We start from the raw sequence: 19088 nt of genomic DNA, 5'->3' as shown, positions 1-19088 counted from the left end.
TGGGTATCCTGTCGATGTGTCACGATGTTTGGATGAGTAGTAAAACAGAGATACACACACTACACAAATTCCTGTATGTTTTTTCCAGAATGCTGTTCCTTACCCTCATTTCATCAAATTATTAAATATTTGTAAGAATAAAGATTAAAAAAATAATTTGTAGTCTATCGACAATATTGATCAACTTTTTTTTTTAATAGAAGTACTTGGGATTGAACCCAGGACCTCATGCATGTTAAGCACATGCTCTACTACTGAGCTATTACCCCCCCACCCCAACTGTAATGATCTGAAGGATTAAAAATGAAATGTAATAAATTCAAACTGTGAAGAATTTGATTATATTCTCATCAGAAGAACAAAATAAAGAAAATGTAAAAGTTTAAAAGTTTAGAGTATTTTTTCACATGCTTAAAACTTTCTTGGAAAAAAAATCTTCAAAATTACCTACAGAATTAAAAGTCAAAATCAAATGATAAGAAATGAGCATTTTAAATTAGAATTATTTAAATAAAGCTAAAATACTTACCGACTTTAAAAAATACGTAATTAAGTTTTAGCAACTACATTTTGAGAGTAGAAGTATTCACAAGTCTAACGTTTAATGTTTATTTAGTGCCCGTGTAATGAATCAACAGCCCATTTCATGAATGGTATGTCTAGAGCAACATGTATACAAATGTTGGAAGAATATATATTGTTTAATGTTGCAAACACTGTTCAGCCACCTAGTGCAAATAAACATTGTGGGCACCACTGGAGCATGGGAGTGCCTCCAGAACAAGGAGTCAGAACTCAAGGAGAAGCAAGGAAATGGATGCTTGCCATTCCTCATGGAAATGATACATTATTATACAGGAACATTTTGAGGAAGGATTTGCCAAGTCATTCTGTCTTTTCTCTTGCCTAAGTGTCTCCATCAAACAAATCCTCCTCCACACTCTCTGAAGTAATCAGCCCACAAACCTCCACAGCAGTCGGAAGCCGGGAGCCCCTGTTCCCAGGACCCAGGGCAAGAGCTGTGGCCACCATTTCCCCAGCCTGAGCCGCCTGAGTCACCTCACAGCAGCGGGTGCTTAGGGTTACAGCTGAGCTCTGGATCCTGGCAGAGCGGCCCTTGAGATCTTTAACAGATTTGTTTCCATTTGCTGTGGTACCCGGGACCCTAACGTGCAGGGCCCTGGGCCTCTGCTCCGATCTGAGGATGCTGCTGGGCACCTGGAAACCTCTGATTGTGACTTGTTTGTATGTAAGCGCTCACTTCAGTGCAGCCTCCCTGAGGGCCTGCAGTTTAAAACCAAGATTGACTTGTACTTCACTGCCTATTGTATTTCCAAGGTAACACAGATTTAATTTGCCAACTACAAAATTATATTGAATCTGTTCTTCCGACACACGGTTTACGTGCCCGGGTGGAAAGCCACCATGCTCGCAGAAAGATGGTGCTTCACGATTCTGGGCTGACAGTCCCAGTGCTGGGCCTGCCTGTGGGACTTCATTCATGCTGTGGGATCGCACATGGTTTCCGTGCACAAGCTGTGCCAAATCTTGACTCTGTGACTCAAAGTTCTGCAGTTCAGAGAGAGTCCTCTTTTGGCTGCCTTTTTTTTTCTTTAATTAAAGTACAGTCTTTTGAGTGAATCTCTTCATTTATTTGCAGAATCTAAACACTAACCAGGGACAGCAGGAAGCCTGAAGAAGGATGGAGAAGCCCCACAGAGTCTTCTTCTCCTTGATTGTGGGATCTGGGAGGTTTGGGAAATGTTCATTTCAAGGCCCCTAATTGGTAGAGATGTCAGCCTGAGGAGGCATTTCTTTGCGTTGTCTCTTAAAGGATCAAGATGGAAAAGATTAGACGTCATACTTCTACTCGTGTTTACAATTCAGACCATAACTTCAGAGCCGGACCTGCATTGGTTGTGCAGAAAATGAAGGGGACGGGAAAATATTTCAGACCCTCATAATCCTATTGTAAATATGTCTTTAAAACAAGTAAGTTCAGAATTGAAATAAGCTATTTTGTGAGGCTAAAGTCCTTGAGGAAGTAAACCAGAGGCGCTGTAAAATTCTGCCAGGGTAAATGAGATAAAAAAACAAAGAACTAGTTAGGTGCTTGGGTCAAGACCAAGCCAAACAGAGTCTATAAGGGCCCCCCAGCAGAAGGCGGCACCGGACCCCCCTCACCTCCTGAGTCCCCTGTACTGACACGGTGGGCTGCTGTGGTGGTGGCTGCGGTGGTGGCTGCAATGATGGCTGCAGTGTGACAGCTGCACCACGTGCCAATGCTACCAAGTGGGCTGCTGCCACCACCGCACCTGCCGCTGCCACTCGTGTGACTGCGGCTGCGGGAAGGGCTGCTGTCAGCAGAGGTGTTGCAAGAGGCAGTGCTGCCACTAGGGGGCGGGCTGCCTGGCCTCTGGGTAGGTGCAATAGGAGGCCAGGCTCAATCCTGGGCTTAGATTTTTAGACATTCTGAACTTTCATTTCTTTTGGTTCATCTAAATATTCAGCTTGTAATTTAATAGAAAGACACCTGATTAGAAGTCAGAAGTCTCACATTCAAGTCTATGCTTTGCTAGAGCAGCCTGATCATGAATGAGTTAGCCTCCCTGAATCTTACTCACCTGTAAAAATAAAAAGTTTGAGCTAAAAACCTCTAGACACTTACTGCTTTAACAGCACATGAATCTATTGAGCTCTCACAGTGAAATTCACAGGTTCTCTACCGCACAGACCCGTGTATCTACTTTGGCTATAGTGGGCATTAAAATGTGCTTAGGTATCTATAAACAATTCTCAATCCAGTCTGATCCATCAATCAAAATCCACACGGCAGCAAAAATATGCCACAGTTCTGAGGGTGCAGAAATCCACACTAATGAGCTCAGTGGAATGAGATAATACTTTTAAAGATGTTTCAATCTTGAAATCCTTACTATTCTGTTTGTGGAACTTCTGCACCTGTATTCCTGAAATGGAGCAGGACCCTAAGGGGCCTTCCCAGTACAAACCACCCCTCTTCACGTCCTCTGCCTGCCTCTCGTCTGTAAAAACAAAACTTTTTTTCTCTTTTATTCCTTTAGTCAAAGAATAAGTTTAATTAGAGAAATAAGAAAATAAAAAACCGAAAGGGAACAGTCATGCAAAAAGAAATAGTTTAGTCATTAAACAAAGTCAAGGACCTTGAGTTCCTTCTCAAGGACTATTGATAATATTCTGAGCCATGTCCTTTGAGCTGTTTTATAGCTACTGAAACCCCCACCAGACAGAAGAAGTTAACTAAACGATGATCAGACTGTAGTCATGACATAAGTGGCCACAATTCCGAGAACTGGCTTCAGAGAAATGGGAACAAACCGACCTTGGAACTGAAGATGAACCGTCCTTGAAGCAACCGAGGCGATGCAGATCAGACCACCAAATGACTAACTTCAAGATGACTGTCAGAACTGGCTGTGCTGTTCTGCATGTAGTCCCCTCCCTCTGCCTGTGCACCCCTAAAACTCCACTTTAAAAGTTCTTACCCATTGATTGGCAGTGAGGGGGGTGGAGTTGGACTTTGGATAGGAGTCTGCAATCCCACTTTCCATTGCCAGCCTCCAGAATAAAGCAAACTTTCCTTTCTACCGACATGTGCCTCTCTCTGTATTGGCTTTCCAGAGGCAAGCAGCCGGACCTGCATTTCGGTAACATTCTTATTTATATTGCTTATATACCGTACAGTTTTCTAATGTTTCCTAATACTCCAAAATATAATTGCTGAATAAGACTCTAGGAAAATGTAGTATTTCACTATCTTGCTTTGATTTGTTTTTGATGTTGCTTTTGAGGTGGGGTGGGAGTGATGGAGTTGACATTTGGTAACACATTGCAAAGATCAGAAAGGTTATATAGTGAAAAACAAGGGATACGCTGGATTTATTGGGGTAATGCTAGCTACCATAACAAACTGACACAAAAAATATGATGAGTTAACACAATAGACATTGACGGCTTGTTGATGTCAACTATCTTGAGCAGTTCTAGGTGGGGAGGCACTTGGGACCTCTAAATGGTAGAAAGTTAGGTTGATGGAAACTGATATTTTCAACACTTGACTTCCAGGGTAGTTTGGTTTCTCTCCAAACTATAGATGAAAAAGAAGAAAGCAGATAACGTCCATCACTTTGTAAGCTCCTTAGATTGAAAGGAACATAGCTTACTTCTCCTCACTTCCCATTGGTTAAAAGTAGTCACATGGCCCAACCTAGATGCATGGGGAGCTGGGAAATGTAGTCCATGACTAGGCATACACTTCTCAACCACTCTACTATGAAAGGTAAAAAAAAAAATGAATGTTGGTGGACCATTAGCTATGTCTGTGCATGAAGCCCATGATCTAATAAAACCCTCAACTGATTTATTTCACTGGAGTGTGTTTAGAAAAGGATGTCTGACAGAATGTGAGTGGGCATGCAATATCTGTTCCCGTCCCACGAATTCCTCCTAGGGTAGTTATCCAGGGTGGTGTGAGGCATATTCAGGACACGGCTGGAGCTACATGAAGATCACATGAACCTTTCATGGGGTGGGCAGAAGATAGTAAGAGCCAGAGAATTTCAGGAAATGTGGTCTCCAGCATTTAACTACAATCCTTACTGCTTCTAGGTCCGTGGTGTGCAGGGGGCTAGGAGGGAAAGCATTGAGTGGGGGGAGAGGATAAAACAAGGTGCTTTTTCATTACCTCTTGTCTTCACCAGTGACGGAAATATGACTTGGCTGTGACTCCATTCTCTCCCATATATTAACTCTCTTCTATCCCCCAGAGAAACACATTTTTCTAACACTCCTGAGATGTGTTCTCACTTGAACTAAGCAGGTAATTTTGACTTGTTTTTAAAAGTAACATGTCATTCTAGACATGTAAGTATATCTAGAGAGTCTAGACTTCTAAGACATGGAAGAAGCACAAACATGATTCATATCATTTAAAATGATACATAGAAATGATAATCCCAGATACTCTAGAGAAAGTTTTTTTTTTTTTCTCTCATACAATTTAAACGAAATCACCGTGGTGAGCTGTCTTGCTCAATATCCATTTCAATGTCATTCTCCTATGCCTTTCTGGACTGTAGAGGCTGGAATGATTTAAAACTACATTTTCCAGAACTTTTATAGATTACACTTTCTTTTCCCCTTAATGGAGGCACTGGGGATTGAACCCAGGACCTCGTGCATGCAAAGCACATGCTCTACCACTGAGTTACATCCCCCCCATCCGTATGATATTATTTATATGTGGAATCTTATTTGCATAACAGAGCCAGACTCTCAGACATAGAAAACAAACTTATGGTTACCAGAAGGGAAAGGGAGTGGGACGGATAAATTGGGAGTTCAGGATTTGCAGATACTAACTACCATATATAAAATAGATAAACAACAAGGTCCTACTGTGTAACACTGGGAACTATATTCAATACTTTGTAATAGCTTATAATGAAAAAGAATATGAAAAGGAATATATATATGTATATATAAATGAGTGACTTTGCTGTACACCAGAAATTAACACAACATGGTAAATAGAATATAATTCAATTTAGAAGAATTAAAAAACTACATTTCCCAGAGTGCTCTGCATCTAAGGTCTGGATATTGCAGCAATTAGATCATCCTGCGCGAAGGTGAAGTGGAGGCCATCTTTCTGCTACTTCTGTCCGCGGCTGTGAAGGAAGGTTGGAGGTGGTGGTGTTGAGTCTTCTGCGCTGCATCAATGTTCCCGGGTCCAGATATTAGTTTCATTGAGGTTAAGAAGCAGTTGCAGTGGCAGCAGACGTCACATTCAGGGTTCCAGGGTCCTGTCACTGATCTTGAGGGTTTGGAGGAGCAGTGGCGGCAGCAGTAACCATGGCTTCCTAGACTTGTAGCTGTCTTGGTGTATGCTTGAACTTGACCAATCCAGAGGTGGCTTCTTTTTTTTTTTTTAAACACCTTTATTGTATGATTCCTGTATAGTACACTACACATATTTCCGATGTACAGTGTGATGAACTCTGACAGATGTGTACACCCATGAAACCAGAGATGGCTTCTTGATTTCCCTGCCGTTCTGACTGCTACTGAGGCAGAAGCTCCTGCAAGGCCATCCAGCAGTCACGTCCCGGGAGGCATTCTAAAGCCTGCCCTCCAGTCCTCCCGACAATTTTGTCCACACGGTTCCTCAATTACACTTCTTCCTGCTTAACTTAGAACAATCTTGGTTTTCTGCAGCTGACACTGGTACACAAAATACCCTTCTGATTATGGTTTTGTGTCAAATTCTCACCACCGTCCACAGCTGAGAGGAATCCTAGTTCTTTGCCCTCCTTGGTAGAATCCTTCCTTTTTCTGAACTCCTTTTCTTGCTTTAGCATGACATGTAACAAGGTATTTGTATGCTCTTCCATTCTTGGTTTTGGTAACTTTTAGTTTTTGTTTGGGGGGGGGGAAGGAAACTTACATAAGTCCTAAAACGGAGACAATTTGTTACAAGAATATAGAGGCATCTCAAAGAAGACAAAGACAGGACCTGCAGTCAGTCTACACAGGGTAGAAACCAGACACACCCAACGTAACATGCTCAATATGCGCTCCTGCTTCTGTAAGACGGCGCTACTGTCTAAGCCCATTATGCCTGCGCTTACTGACTCCACTTTTGCATTCATTCATTCATTTATTCTGCCATCATTTCCAATAGCATTTGCTGAGTCTGTGCTCTGGGCTGGGATGAGGATCACACGAACGTAGAAGGATCGCATGGTAGATAGCAGAGCTGGTTGATTCTTTTCTGGACACATGTTTATTCATATTTCACCACACACTTGAACTCAAACAGAACTGAATTTGGCCAATAAAATGTGAATAGAAATGACCTGGATCCTTTCTGGACAGCAACATTAACACTCGTATGTGGCTCACAACATCCTTTCACTCTGTCTCTGCAGTGGTAGGAGCCACGAGAGATGGTTGGTGCCTCTGTCCATTCTGAGTCTCTCGGTAACTACCATGAGCAGAGCCCCCTTGTGGACCTGTGATGGCCAATTAGTATAAGTGAGAACTGTATTTTAAAGCCTGTCCCAACTGATAGAACCTTTTCTGGAGGAGCTCACAAACTAGTAGGGAGACACTAGTGTGGAACCTCAGTCCAGAATGCACTGTACACGACCAAGTAAGCATTCAGGGTTGGAAGAAAATAAGAAGTGATAATCTCCCCTCCAGGCTGCTTCCTCTTCCTGTTTCATTTTGATTTCTATGTTTGAATACTTTCAGTCTGGCAGTGTTAATCAAACCTCCTACAAATCTTACAGGAGTCTTAGTCTGCCTGCAAATGGACTAGTCTACAGTACTGGAATAATACAGCACCAAACATTTTTAAAATTTTGTTTATATGAGTATACAGCCTGAAACTGAACCTTAAAATTTTGACTAATCAAGAACATTTGATTCTCTTTTCAGAGAAAATATTTTTCTCCCAATCTCATTATGTTCACTTTCTTGTTAAGCAATTTCAAAATAAGGAATTTCTATAGCTGGTAATAATATCAATACAACAAGAAAAAATATATTAACTGGATATTCTTGTTTTTACTTTTTATATGGTATACTAATAAAATGTAAAATATGTTAGTAGAGTGTATCTTAAACCTGTCTTTTTTAAGTTTTCATCTGTTTTTATGCAAAAATTTATCTAACAGAAACTACAGATTTTTTTCACCTTCCTTCCTCTACCCCATCATAATATAAAATCAATCCTTACTTCCTGTAATACTCATAATAATGCCCTGCCCTTATTGGACTCTGAACTGCTTTCTGTAATTTTTTTTTAATAAGTGCTGAACTTTAACTAGAAGGCTCAGGATAAAAGGCAAGAGAGTGCCACACAAGCAGCCACCCTGACAGGGTTTCTCGTCGAATCAGGGGAGACCATGACCTGCTGTGAAGGATGGACGGCGTGCAATGGATTCAGCCTGCTGGTTCTGCTTCTGTTGGGAGTAACTCTCAACGCAATACCTCTAATTGTCAACTTAGTTGATGAAGACCATAGTTTTCAAAACCCCATCTCTTGCTTTGAATGGTGGTTCCCAGGAATTATTGGAGCAGGTCTGATGGTGAGTAAAATTTATTCAACTGGATTTGGGCAAAGGCATCCTATTTCACTAAAGATGTTCTAAAAACCACCTTTCAGCCTCGCAGTGAGCTACCTGTAGGCTTAGAATATAGTGAGAAGCAGTCAGGATGGTATTTATATTGGCATCAGTGAAGAACAACTATTTAAATAAACTGTGGTACAGGCTAGGGAGCTTGGGTGAAAAATAGTAACAGAAGAGCTGTTTGGGTTATTACCTACGATACTTCCGTATATGTAAGGCTGCTTTTCCACGCTTCATAGTTAGTGTTAAGGACCTTTCAAATGCATTCCCTCAGCTTTCCTTTGCCCATATTAGTCTCTAAGTACTCGCGGGGAACGCGGCAGGAGTGGCAAGTGCTCAGCAGGGATGGGAAGGGTCCATGCACGACGAATATCCTGGATGACCAGTGTGAGGCATAAAGACGGCATTGCCCGCACTGAGGGGAGGTTTGGGGCTCGAAACACTGGCTCTCTGAGCTCAGGGACTTTTTGACTCAGGTCTTACTTACAATGGAAACATCATAATGCTTGTTTCATGTTAAGTGAGATAATCACGAATAGGTCTATCTTTGTTGAAATCTGCAGCAGGGCAGTGTAACGCAGAGCTCCCCCACTTTCCTGATCACAGATCACCTGAGGCACCTGTAATAGACCTAGATTTCTGGGACTTCTCCTGGGAATTCTGATGCAGCAGCCGGGGTAGAGCCCACTGTGCAGAGTAACACATACTACTGTCAGGCCTGGCAGAGTATCTCAGCTCTGGTTCTGCCTCCCGTATATTACTGTTAGCAAGTCATTTATCCCATGATTTTTATTTCTGTATCAGTAAAATAGGGATGTGGATATAGAAGTTTGAAAATTCAGCATTCAAGAGGCTTGGTTTTGTTATACTACTTGGGTGCTACCTGAGGACAGTCTCATTAATGCCAGAGAAATGTGCCTTTGTTTGGATGTGTGTGTTTGTGTGTTTGAGTTGTGTGTGTTTGTGTTACTATGATGATCAGTTACGGCTTCTAGTCTGATTCCCCAGCTTTCATGAAAGCACTCTTGCATCACTAGATATAATACAGAGAGAGGACAGACAAGTGCCAACTACTGGGTTCACACTTTACACTATCTCATTTAAATCCTGGAATAATCTGTCTGAGTAGATACTAACATTTGTATTTTAACAGACTAGCAAACAGAAGGTTAAGAATGTTAACAAGGTTATATAGTAGGTGTGAAACCCAATTTCAGATGTACCTGACTTCAAAGTATTAGCATCGTAATCCTTATCACCGATCTCAGGCAGACAAAAGGGAAGGACAAAATCCATAACTTAACCCATAAACTTGAATGACCAGGAAACTGAAGCATAGAAAGATTATATGTGAAGCTGTTTCGGAATCTGGACTTTCTTGTTCCATGATTTATTTTATTACCCCCAATAAATATTAACAACATACTGGTATTGCACCAGACTCTCACTGTTACTCTATTGTGGAATGTCTTCAAAGCATCAAAGAACCCTTTGAAAAGTTCAATAGGCATTTTATAAATTGAGCCTCAAACTCCACACCAGGCTCAAAGCAAACAGGTGAGTGAGAGAAGGGCTCCGAATACAGGTGTATTTTCTTGTATTTCCTTGGCTGTATGTAGAGTGTGGAAGAATCTTTTTCAAAGGGAATTGTGTCCTTTACATCTTGAAAATAATAACTAGTTAAAAATATTGACCTCTCAATATACTTGTAAATAAATAGAAAGTTAATGAAGAAGAAATCACTGCCTTGATAAGCACTTTTGTCAGAGTTCTTGAAATTGTTCTAATCTGTAGCATTTTAAACTAGTATTGTTTCAAAAACAGAGGATTTTGCAGGAAGTAGTTAATAATAAAAGCTACAGGATTCATTACTGATTACTTCATAATATCTAATCATTTTATAGTTTAATGATTTACCCAAAACAGAGGTGAAACTTTTCATCTTCTGAAACTATGACTAAGAGCAAAAATGTTATGTAATTATCTTCCTCTATTATCTGATAAATGGAAAATCGATACATTCTTTTTTCCAAGTACTGAAAAAAAGACTTGTAATGTTTCTTTTAAAAAAATACAAAGGCCATTTTATTTTATATGAGATTAATCATGCTTATTTATTGATTTCACTTATTACATAATGATAATTCATCAATTATTAAACCTTAACAGAGAACAAATTATTGAACATTAAACAAATTGAAAAATAATGTATAACAAGAATTTTCAAAATACAGTTTTTTATTTATGATGAGCCATGGCTTTATGAGTTACTCTCATGGTTAAGTACTTGGAGGAATTCCCCAAAGTTTGAATTCTATCAGAGTTGTAATGGTCTAAAGTCTTTTCTGTACTTCATTTATAAAATCATATACCTTACTTTCAAAACTGGATGAACGTATGGGTTTCTGTAAGGAAAAATAAACAATGCTACTCTTTTTCTTTATTAAAAAAAAAAGATGTGACAAAAATAATTTCACTAAAGTCCTCTGCATTCAAACGTGCTTAGGAATTGACAGAGTATTCTCAATATAACTTTTTTTTTTTCCCCAGGAGATTATCTGGAAGATTTATAATTGAGTCACACACACACTTACACATCTTAATGTCCATCCTATAAAAAGCCCCTCCAATTTCCAAAGCCCTGAATGGGCAAAATGGTTGAAATACAGTGAGTTATCAACTTACTCATAACGATGTAACACCGATGTGTTAACATGCCATAACGTCAGCTGGGTGGAGATTCATATATAATAAGTCCTTGTTACTTTATAAAACCCCTTTGAAGGGAAAGCATCTCTTTCAGCATCTCTGAGATAAATTAAGCTTCAAGAAAGCAGTTTAATTTACATCAATAAGGAAAATGGAATGATTTAGCCATTCAAGTTGTACTTTAATGTTGCTCCCACTTTCTTTTAACAGATCAATTCATTTTCTAAATCAGGGGCAACAAGTTTTTGGGGTGAAGAGCCAGAGAGTGACTGGGTTAGGCTTTGCAAGCCAGTCTCTCTCACTAATCAGCTCTACCGCTGGTGCACAAAAGTAGCCATAAATAATAAACAAGTGAATGGGCACGGCCGTGTTTTAATAAAACTTTATAAAAAAGAGGTGGTGGGCCATAGTTTGCCAGCTCTTGTTCTAAGCGATTTGTTCCTTAGGCTCGGAAGGCAGTTTAACTAACGTTACAACAAAGGAAGTTGAGCCCACGAGCACGGACACCTCTCTGGGGCACAGATTTCTTTTCCCTTTTCTTCTGGGCTCTCAGCGCTGCCCTGCAGTGGCCGGGCTGCCACACAGACACCCATCCTCTGAATTATTCGGGGGTTTGTGTTCAGGGCAATATGTAAGCAGAGCTTGATGAAAACACAAAGCGCTTTCTGTAAGTGACATGGAGTCAGCACATGGTCACATGGGGTGAAGTTTGCCTTGGAAGGCTGTTCAATCTTAGACCTGCTCTGAAAAAACAGAGGTAGACATGGTCTTGGAAAGAAAGGCTGGTGTGAGAGCAATTAGAAGCAGGACCAGGAGATGAGCAGGCATGATGGGGATGAGAAGGAACAAGCTCTAAGAAGGAACAGAGGAGACTTGTAAGAATTGGCCAGCGTGGTTGGAACAGTAGTTGAGTCTGGGCTCTGGAACCCAAATGCTCAGCTTTGAATTCCAGTGCTTCCACTTTCTTAGACGAGTTACTCACGCTTTCTGTGCCTCAGTTTTCTGCCCCAGTCAAATGGGGACAGTCAGCACCACCTCATAGGATTCGTATGAGGCTGCAAATGGACTAAAACACATACAGCGCCTGTAACAGTGCCTGGCGTGCTGTTAGAACTCAGCGAAATGTTAGGAAACAGGGCTGGAAGGAAAGCGAGAACCACCGAGGGCAGCTGTGCTGAGGTGGCAAAAAGAAAAAAAAATTATGACTAAAATTTCTTAATTGGAAGGAAGTAATTTACATTCCACTCTTTAGTGATACGAATCTTCTTCCAGGAAGGATTTCTTATCAGAGCTGCTGACTAGCTGTTACTAAACATTTTAACCTAAGTCCTCAGAACACGGCGCAATTTCTCACAGCTTTCCCCAGTCACATTGTCCTCTTGACACAGAATATGAGATTTCTCAACATCCACATGAAGTGAGCTCATTACATACCATGAACACAGGAGTAGAGAGGAGAATGTGGCACTAAAAATCATTCTCAAATCATAAGTTTGGGGAACTAGTGGTGACCCTGGGGGTGAGAGGAAAGTTCGGGAAGTGGGAAAAGGGTGGTGACAGAATTCTTAGTTCCCAATTGCCAGGCAAACAAAACTATCAGTTTCCTTTCTGGATGCTTGCCGGGTTAATTCGCACCATTTTGGGGAAATTGGGTAAGTGGTTGCAGATTACAGCAAAAAAATAAATAAATAAATAAATGTGAATTTTAGATGATGCAACTAATTCTTTCAGAAACATTCTTTCCAAAATAATTAATAAATAACTAATTCTATCTGAAATCCACGTTTCCTGAAAGATGACTCAGAGTAAAGTAAGAATATAGATGGAAGATTTTGAAACTGCTATCCCGACATTCCCCATCCCGCCCCCTCATTAATCTTTATCATCGAAATGGGGATCACACGGGTCACAAGATCAAGGGCATTGCCAAATTTCCTTTTTGTTCTCTTGAGCCTTGGTTTTCCACAGCTGCTGGTAAATAAAAGGTAGAGATCACCACTCTTTCACCTGATGAGAAATAATACTATTCATCATTCCTGTTAATGTAATTTCCAGGTCATTCCAGCAACAACAATGTCCTTGGCAGCAAGAAAAAGAGCGTGTTGCAACAACAAAACCGGGGTGAGTACCGCGCGGCTAGGCTGGGAGCACAAGTGCATTACTGATGGATGTCTCAGCATCTCCGGAATCACCCGGTGGCTCTGGGGGCAGGGCCAGTCCTAAAAACACACTATTGGAATGATTAGATGATAATACTGACAGTAAAAAGTGTATCTTGTTTTCCCCCCATAAAAATTTAGTTTTGGAGCCAGCTTTCAGACCTTTCCTCAATCTTCAGTTTCAGTCTAAAGGTTTTCAAAGAAAGGAGATTTAAAAGTCACACTTGGAGCTGTAATCGATTTCATAACACTCAAATACTTGTTACTTTTGTGGTGTGTATGGAATACTTAGGGAAAATGTATCCTCAGCTCTTTATGTATATGCAACATTGGTTCGCTAGGATCAGAATGTTAATTGTCCTTAACTAGTTAAAGGAGATAACAGTTATTTTTTTCCCCATTTAGTATGTACCTACCATGTATAAAATTGTAACTAAGCTAAAAGTAAAGGAAATTAATGTTAACCTTCTGTCAGTATACTCGGAACATTTTCAAATACGCTACCTTAATTCTCTAGAAACCCTTAAGCTTTATGATCTGTTTCATTGACAGAGAAATTGATCACCAGAAAAAGCAAACAACTTGCCAGTGGAGCAGTTAGAAGGTGGATTTGTATCCAAATCCATCAGACTCCAAGGTTCCCGGTCTTTACACTATTTATGCCCAAAACACTAAGTAATACTGAGGGCTCTCATAATTCCTTAAGGAAACAGGTAGATCAATAAACAAGCAGTCACAGTAAATATTCCTGGCTGTACTTGAGGTCTTAAAGCAATGGTTCTCCACCTGATGGGAACAATACAACCATCTGGGGAAGATCTTAAAACATACCAATGCCTGGTGACTCCCCTGAGATTCTGACTTAGTTTTTTTCAAAAGCCCCATAAGTGATTCTAATGTGCTCCCAGGGCTGAGAGCCACTACTTAAAGGGTACATATTTCTATTCATATTATGCATTTATATCAGTAAGGTAAAATTTTGCATTTTTAAAAAATTACCTTTTCCTGACATTTGATATTTATGGAAGACTATAGTTACTTTCTAGTTATTTACAGTCTGTCTTGGTTCCTGATACACTGTAGTGGTCAGCTGAAATGGACAAGGCTCAGGTAGAGCATAAAAGTTCAGTTTTCCAATGATCTTTCTGTGAGTCTAACTAAATGGCAGGGACCATGCTCTCTGCCTTCTCGTATGTCATACCTAATTAAAACTGTGATCTTAAGATCTAGGACTATAAGGCGGCTGGAGAAGGGCTGCAGTTGATTATAGAGACTGCAAATGCTGCTGAAACTTGAAACAGACCAGGAACATGTCATAGCATGTGCAAATGCGCCTACTTTATTTTTCAGATGTTCCTTTCATCACTTTTGAATGTAATCACTGTCATCGGTGCTGCGTATTGCCTGCTGGTGTCCGTCCAGGCTCTCTCGGAAGGCCCTCTCATCTGTAACTCTCAAGGCAACAGTACTTCCACTTGTGAATTTTCATTTAACAATTTGACGTGAGTAACTGTACATGGATGGTCTGACACACCTGCAGCCAGTTAGACTAGAATCGTGTGGTGCTGACACAGTGCCGTGTTTTCCCTCATGGGACTGATTCTTAGGAATTTAGCATGTTAAACCCAACGGGCACCATCTCAAAGAAATGAAGGAATCCCTACGTTCAGAAAGCTTTGGGTATGGTCTTGTCTAAAAGGAGTAGTTGATTAGTTGTATTATCTTAGTCTTTTAAAAAAATCTAGGCTGCGTATGTGCATGTATATAAAAACATTTCTGGAAATACATACCAAGAACTTAACTTTCATCCTTAGAGAAGGGTCCTGGAGGATACCCTCGGGGAGTGAAGGGAGCACTGGCTTTCTACACTTCCGAACTTACTAAATTTGTAAGCCCTAAGCATGGATTACCTGTATAATTTGAAAAATTAAATAAAAACACAATGAATTAATAAAATCTAGAGGCTTACCTATAAGCCCTAAGAGAAATAAAGAAGCAGCCAATGGAATTATGCAAATATACTATAAATAGACTGTAGGCAAAGGAATGAATCAAAAGGTTGTCAGGTAGTAACAACGCTGAAGTTACATGGAAATGGCTCAGTCTTATAAGATGGCTCTGTGCCTGAATCTAGACACATTTTGCAAAACTGGAAGAAAAGAACAGTCCAATTCATTGGTTATCTATATATTTTATTGTTCAAATAACTAGAACTCACTTCTGTAGTTACATGAAAAAAAATTTTTCCCTCCTTTTTCCTTATCTTGCTGCATTAAAAAAAGAAAAATCTCTCGAAATTTGCATACTACAGTTGCTGTGAATAAAAATCCAAAGAAATTCCTTTTACAAATAGAGTTGGAGTATAAAACTAGAGACTTCAACCACAGATGTGATAAACATTTAGTCCTTAGCAGGTGACAACTCACCAGGTACCAGACACCAGGCTAAACTCTGGAGGTAACAGCATCAAGGTATATCCCCACTCTGGCTGGGGAAACAGACAATTACAGAGAGCAAACAATTACAAAAGAGTGACCCTATGCTTGCTGCAAACTGCAAAAAACATGCTCATATTCCATGTGCTGAAACACTGCTGTGTTTTCCCAGGCTGAACGTCAGTTTCTGTTATCCAGACACAGCAAACTCTCCAAGAACTCTTAGTCTTACTGTAGAAAACCAGAGAAATCATGCCGGAACAGATGTTTCAGGGCTAAATGTTTCTCACTCTCCATGCCTTGTTACGACATGCACAGATCACTTTAATCAGACACATGTAACGTGTCTGTGGTGGGTAAAAATTGTACATCTGATTTAAGAGTAGATGCAACACTGCAGTTCTACACTAAGGCTTGAGCTCCTTGAAAGGGGAAGCCCTTTTATTTTCATTTCTTTAGCCAGTAGAGAAGAGCGCCTGTCTACATAGGTTGGATCATGAAACTGTTAATATTCAACCATTGTTGACATGGAAAATTTCATATAGCTCAGCCGAAGAGCAGATACTATGGAAATGCTTGTTGAACGATGGGACATGTAATGAAGAAACGTTTCATAGCTGATGGAGTGCAATGCTCAAGAGCCCCGATCTTGGCTGTAGCTTCTGGGCACAGTATTTCAAAAGCACTTTGTCTCACTGTACTTAGCCTTTAATGGGCGCAATGCTGCAGCTGGTCAGTGGTATTCCTGAATATCTTATTTTTATCATTTCTTTCATTTCTCCAGTGCCTATCGCCTAGAACCCTTCAATCTGCAGTGGTTCTTCAACGACTCTTGTGTTTCTCCTACGGATTTCAACACCCAAGCCGTCAGTGACCCAGGGGCCTGGGGCGGGGGAAGAAGATACACCTTGCACTTCAATTCTACAGAGAACAGACACAGGATCATCCATTTCTCAGTGTTTTTAGGTCTCCTGCTTGTGGGAATTCTTGAGCTCCTGTTTGGGCTCAGTCAGATCATCATCGGCTTCCTTGGCTGCCTGTGTGGTGGGGTCTCTAAGCGAAGAGGCCGAATTGTGTAGCTCACGAATGATAAAATGGAATTACTAGTTTGAACTATTTGAGAAGGACGTTTAAAAGACACTCTTCAGATGCTAGAAGCTCAATCATGGAACACTGCCTAGAAAGCTGGATGAGTTAAGCTTCATCCAGAAGGTTGTTTTTAAAGCCACCTTTGAGGTGATCTTAAAAAAAAAAAAATCAATTTTCACACATCAAGCAAGTTGGTTAATGCACATTTTCATATGGAAAGAAAAAAAAATCATCACTGGTTGACTTTGGGGAGAAGTGGACAGAAGCTTTCAACTTGTGTCTGTCTGTGCTCCCATATTCTTCGAATTTTCTAACTATTCTCATGTGTGGAGGGAGGACAAGTGGGAACAGAAGCTGGAAGTCAAAGTATGGGGCCTTTCTATTTTATTTCTTTACACTTTAAAGGGATAAATATATACAGCTGACCCTGGAACGACATGGATTTGAACTGTGCGGATCCACTTATAAGGCAGATTTCTCCCAACAGCACATACTACAGTGCTACTCACGCTGCAACTGGTTGAATCTGGGGGTGCAGAGCCGCGGACACGGAGGGACCATGCATATGGAGGGCCAACCACAGGTTATGTGTGGATTTCTGACCACGTGGGAAGTTGGCACCTCTCCCACCCCTAAATTTTTCAAGTGTCAACAGTCATCTGAATGTCATCAGGTTTTTAGACCTAATTCAGCATATAGGAAATCCGGGAAAAAAGGACATATTTAGGCAAATTCAAAAGGTGAGACAGTAAACACACAATAGCCCCCTGTTCTCAGCAAGTTTAAAATAAAAGGTTGGATGGGTTGAGGGAACTATTCTAGACTGAGATCAAAGAGACAGACATGATTCAAATGGATTATGCAGACCTTGTTGGGGACAACTGGGAAAACCTGTGTAAGGACTGGTTTAGGTACTATTAAGGACTTATTAATTTTTATTGCTTGATAATGGTTTTAGGATTATGCAGTAAAATGTCCTTGTTTTTTCAGAAATGCATATTTATGTGTTTGGAGGGAAATGACATGTTTTTAAAATATTCCAGCCAAAAAAATAAAGCAATGGAAAAATGTTAATTGTTGTATTTAGGTGATAGGTATATGTCAATTCATATAATCTTCGGTTTTCCTATGTTTGCATTTTTCATAATAATTAAAAAACAATAAATACCTAGGAAAAAACTCAGTCTTTCAAAACCTGACTTATATATATGCCAAGCTTTAAAAGACAGGATAACAGAATCTGTGTATTTTCCATATTAAAATGTTATAAAACAGACAAAACTAAAAATGGCAATTTTCTGAATAGGATCATTCCTGCATTTTATTTCAATTATTTATGTTTACTGGGCTTAAGGGTCTAGAAATAATTCACAATGCCTGTATTAGAGATGGCCCCCTTCCCCAATTCATAATGTCAAGAATTTACAAGTTTTTTTTTTTTTTCCCTGAACCCATTTGCTGTGCGTACCTTCTCCTTATGCTACTATAAACACCAGTTTGTCCTTAAGGTCTGGCTTCAACATCTCCTACTTGAGAAAGCCTTCCCAGACTGCAGGATTCCAACAACCTAAGCACTCACCCAAACCACTGTTACCATACCTGTCACAATGTAACACGCTTTTGTTTGTAAGTCCATCACTGTAAGAGAATTTAAGAGAACAGGGACCATGTCCTTCTCATCCATTCTTCCACCAAGCTTCAGTTCCTCAACAAGGCCTCTCCTCCCCCAGCCCTACCCACCACCCATCTAATCTCTAAGTCCTCTCCATCCTGCAGACCCCAGCACAAGCATCTCTTTTCCTGCGAGGCCTTCCCTGAGCACCTAGTGAAAAGCAGGGCTCCCTTTCCTCTTTCCTTTAGCGTTCTTTCATTTACAGGACTTATCACCATGGCAACATTTTAATTTGTGCCTCTTTCTTAAATTTCACTCTCCCTTGATAGAGCGTAAACTGCACGGGTGCAGGGGTTTCCTTGATTCACTCCTGGTATACGCAGTCCCAGGGACAGTGCCTGATAGCGACTAGGGCCATTATGAATATTTTGCTACATGAATGAATGAGTCCTATCTTCAGTACTCAGATTTCAGTGAAGACTCAACGCCTATTAAGTGAATGTCTAACTCCTAAGAGCTGTAAAACTAAAACACAGGTAAAATGAACATGACAGCTCCCTGTACTTGACTGAACAAGTCAGGGGTGATGCATATGATGTTCATCACCCTGGAGGTGGGCGGGAGATAACCCGTTCTCCACAGGGTCATGAACACACAGAGACGTAAGCCTCTCACTGGTACCTAAACTTACAAACGCACGTCTGCGTACACACACACAAATGCACGTAGGCATTTACGAAGCTCATTGCTTTTATTTCTCACTTCCATCCCCATGTTCAGTCTTGTTTTGTAATCTTTACACTTTATTATTTTTTTACTACGTCCACCATCTGAAACACTCTCTCCTGTCCCTATTCTTCAGCATATATCTCAAGCTCCTTCGCCTCAATACAATTGTTTTTATAATCCT

At 40.4% G+C, this 19088-nt stretch overlaps 1 protein-coding gene and 1 non-coding gene across 2 annotated transcripts; one reads left to right on the top strand and one right to left on the bottom strand.

Annotated features, from left to right (window-relative positions):
- Positions 1-5183: 5183 nt before the first annotated feature.
- TRNAA-CGC (transfer RNA alanine (anticodon CGC)) lies at positions 5184-5255 on the bottom strand. The gene has a single exon. It is a non-coding gene; the product is annotated as a tRNA-Ala (tRNA).
- Positions 5256-7900: 2645 nt separating this feature from the next.
- Positions 7901-17650, top strand: TM4SF20 (transmembrane 4 L six family member 20). The gene is made up of 4 exons (XM_006207923.4): positions 7901-8132; positions 12939-13004; positions 14393-14544; positions 16262-17650. The coding sequence occupies exons 1-4, from the start codon at positions 7950-7952 to the stop codon at positions 16554-16556; spliced, it is 696 nt and encodes a 231-aa protein (XP_006207985.1). The 5' UTR covers positions 7901-7949; the 3' UTR covers positions 16557-17650.
- Positions 17651-19088: the final 1438 nt, after the last annotated feature.

Source organism: Vicugna pacos, chromosome 5, assembly GCF_048564905.1.
Source record: "Vicugna pacos chromosome 5, VicPac4, whole genome shotgun sequence".
Taxonomy (NCBI): Eukaryota; Metazoa; Chordata; class Mammalia; order Artiodactyla; family Camelidae; genus Vicugna; species Vicugna pacos.
Note: the sequence above shows the minus strand (reverse complement) of the source record. Positions and strands in the feature narration are given on the sequence as shown.

Bases quoted from the DNA above. Each gene is read 5' to 3' on its own strand.
- TM4SF20 (XM_006207923.4), top strand. From the start codon at position 7,950: ATGACCTGCTGTGAAGGATGGACGGCGTGCAATGGATTCAGCCTGCTG. The intron at 13,005-14,392 runs GTGAGTACCGCG...TTTATTTTTCAG, and splicing joins GTTGCAACAACAAAACCGGG to ATGTTCCTTTCATCACTTTT. The intron at 14,545-16,261 runs GTGAGTAACTGT...TCATTTCTCCAG, and splicing joins TTTTCATTTAACAATTTGAC to TGCCTATCGCCTAGAACCCT.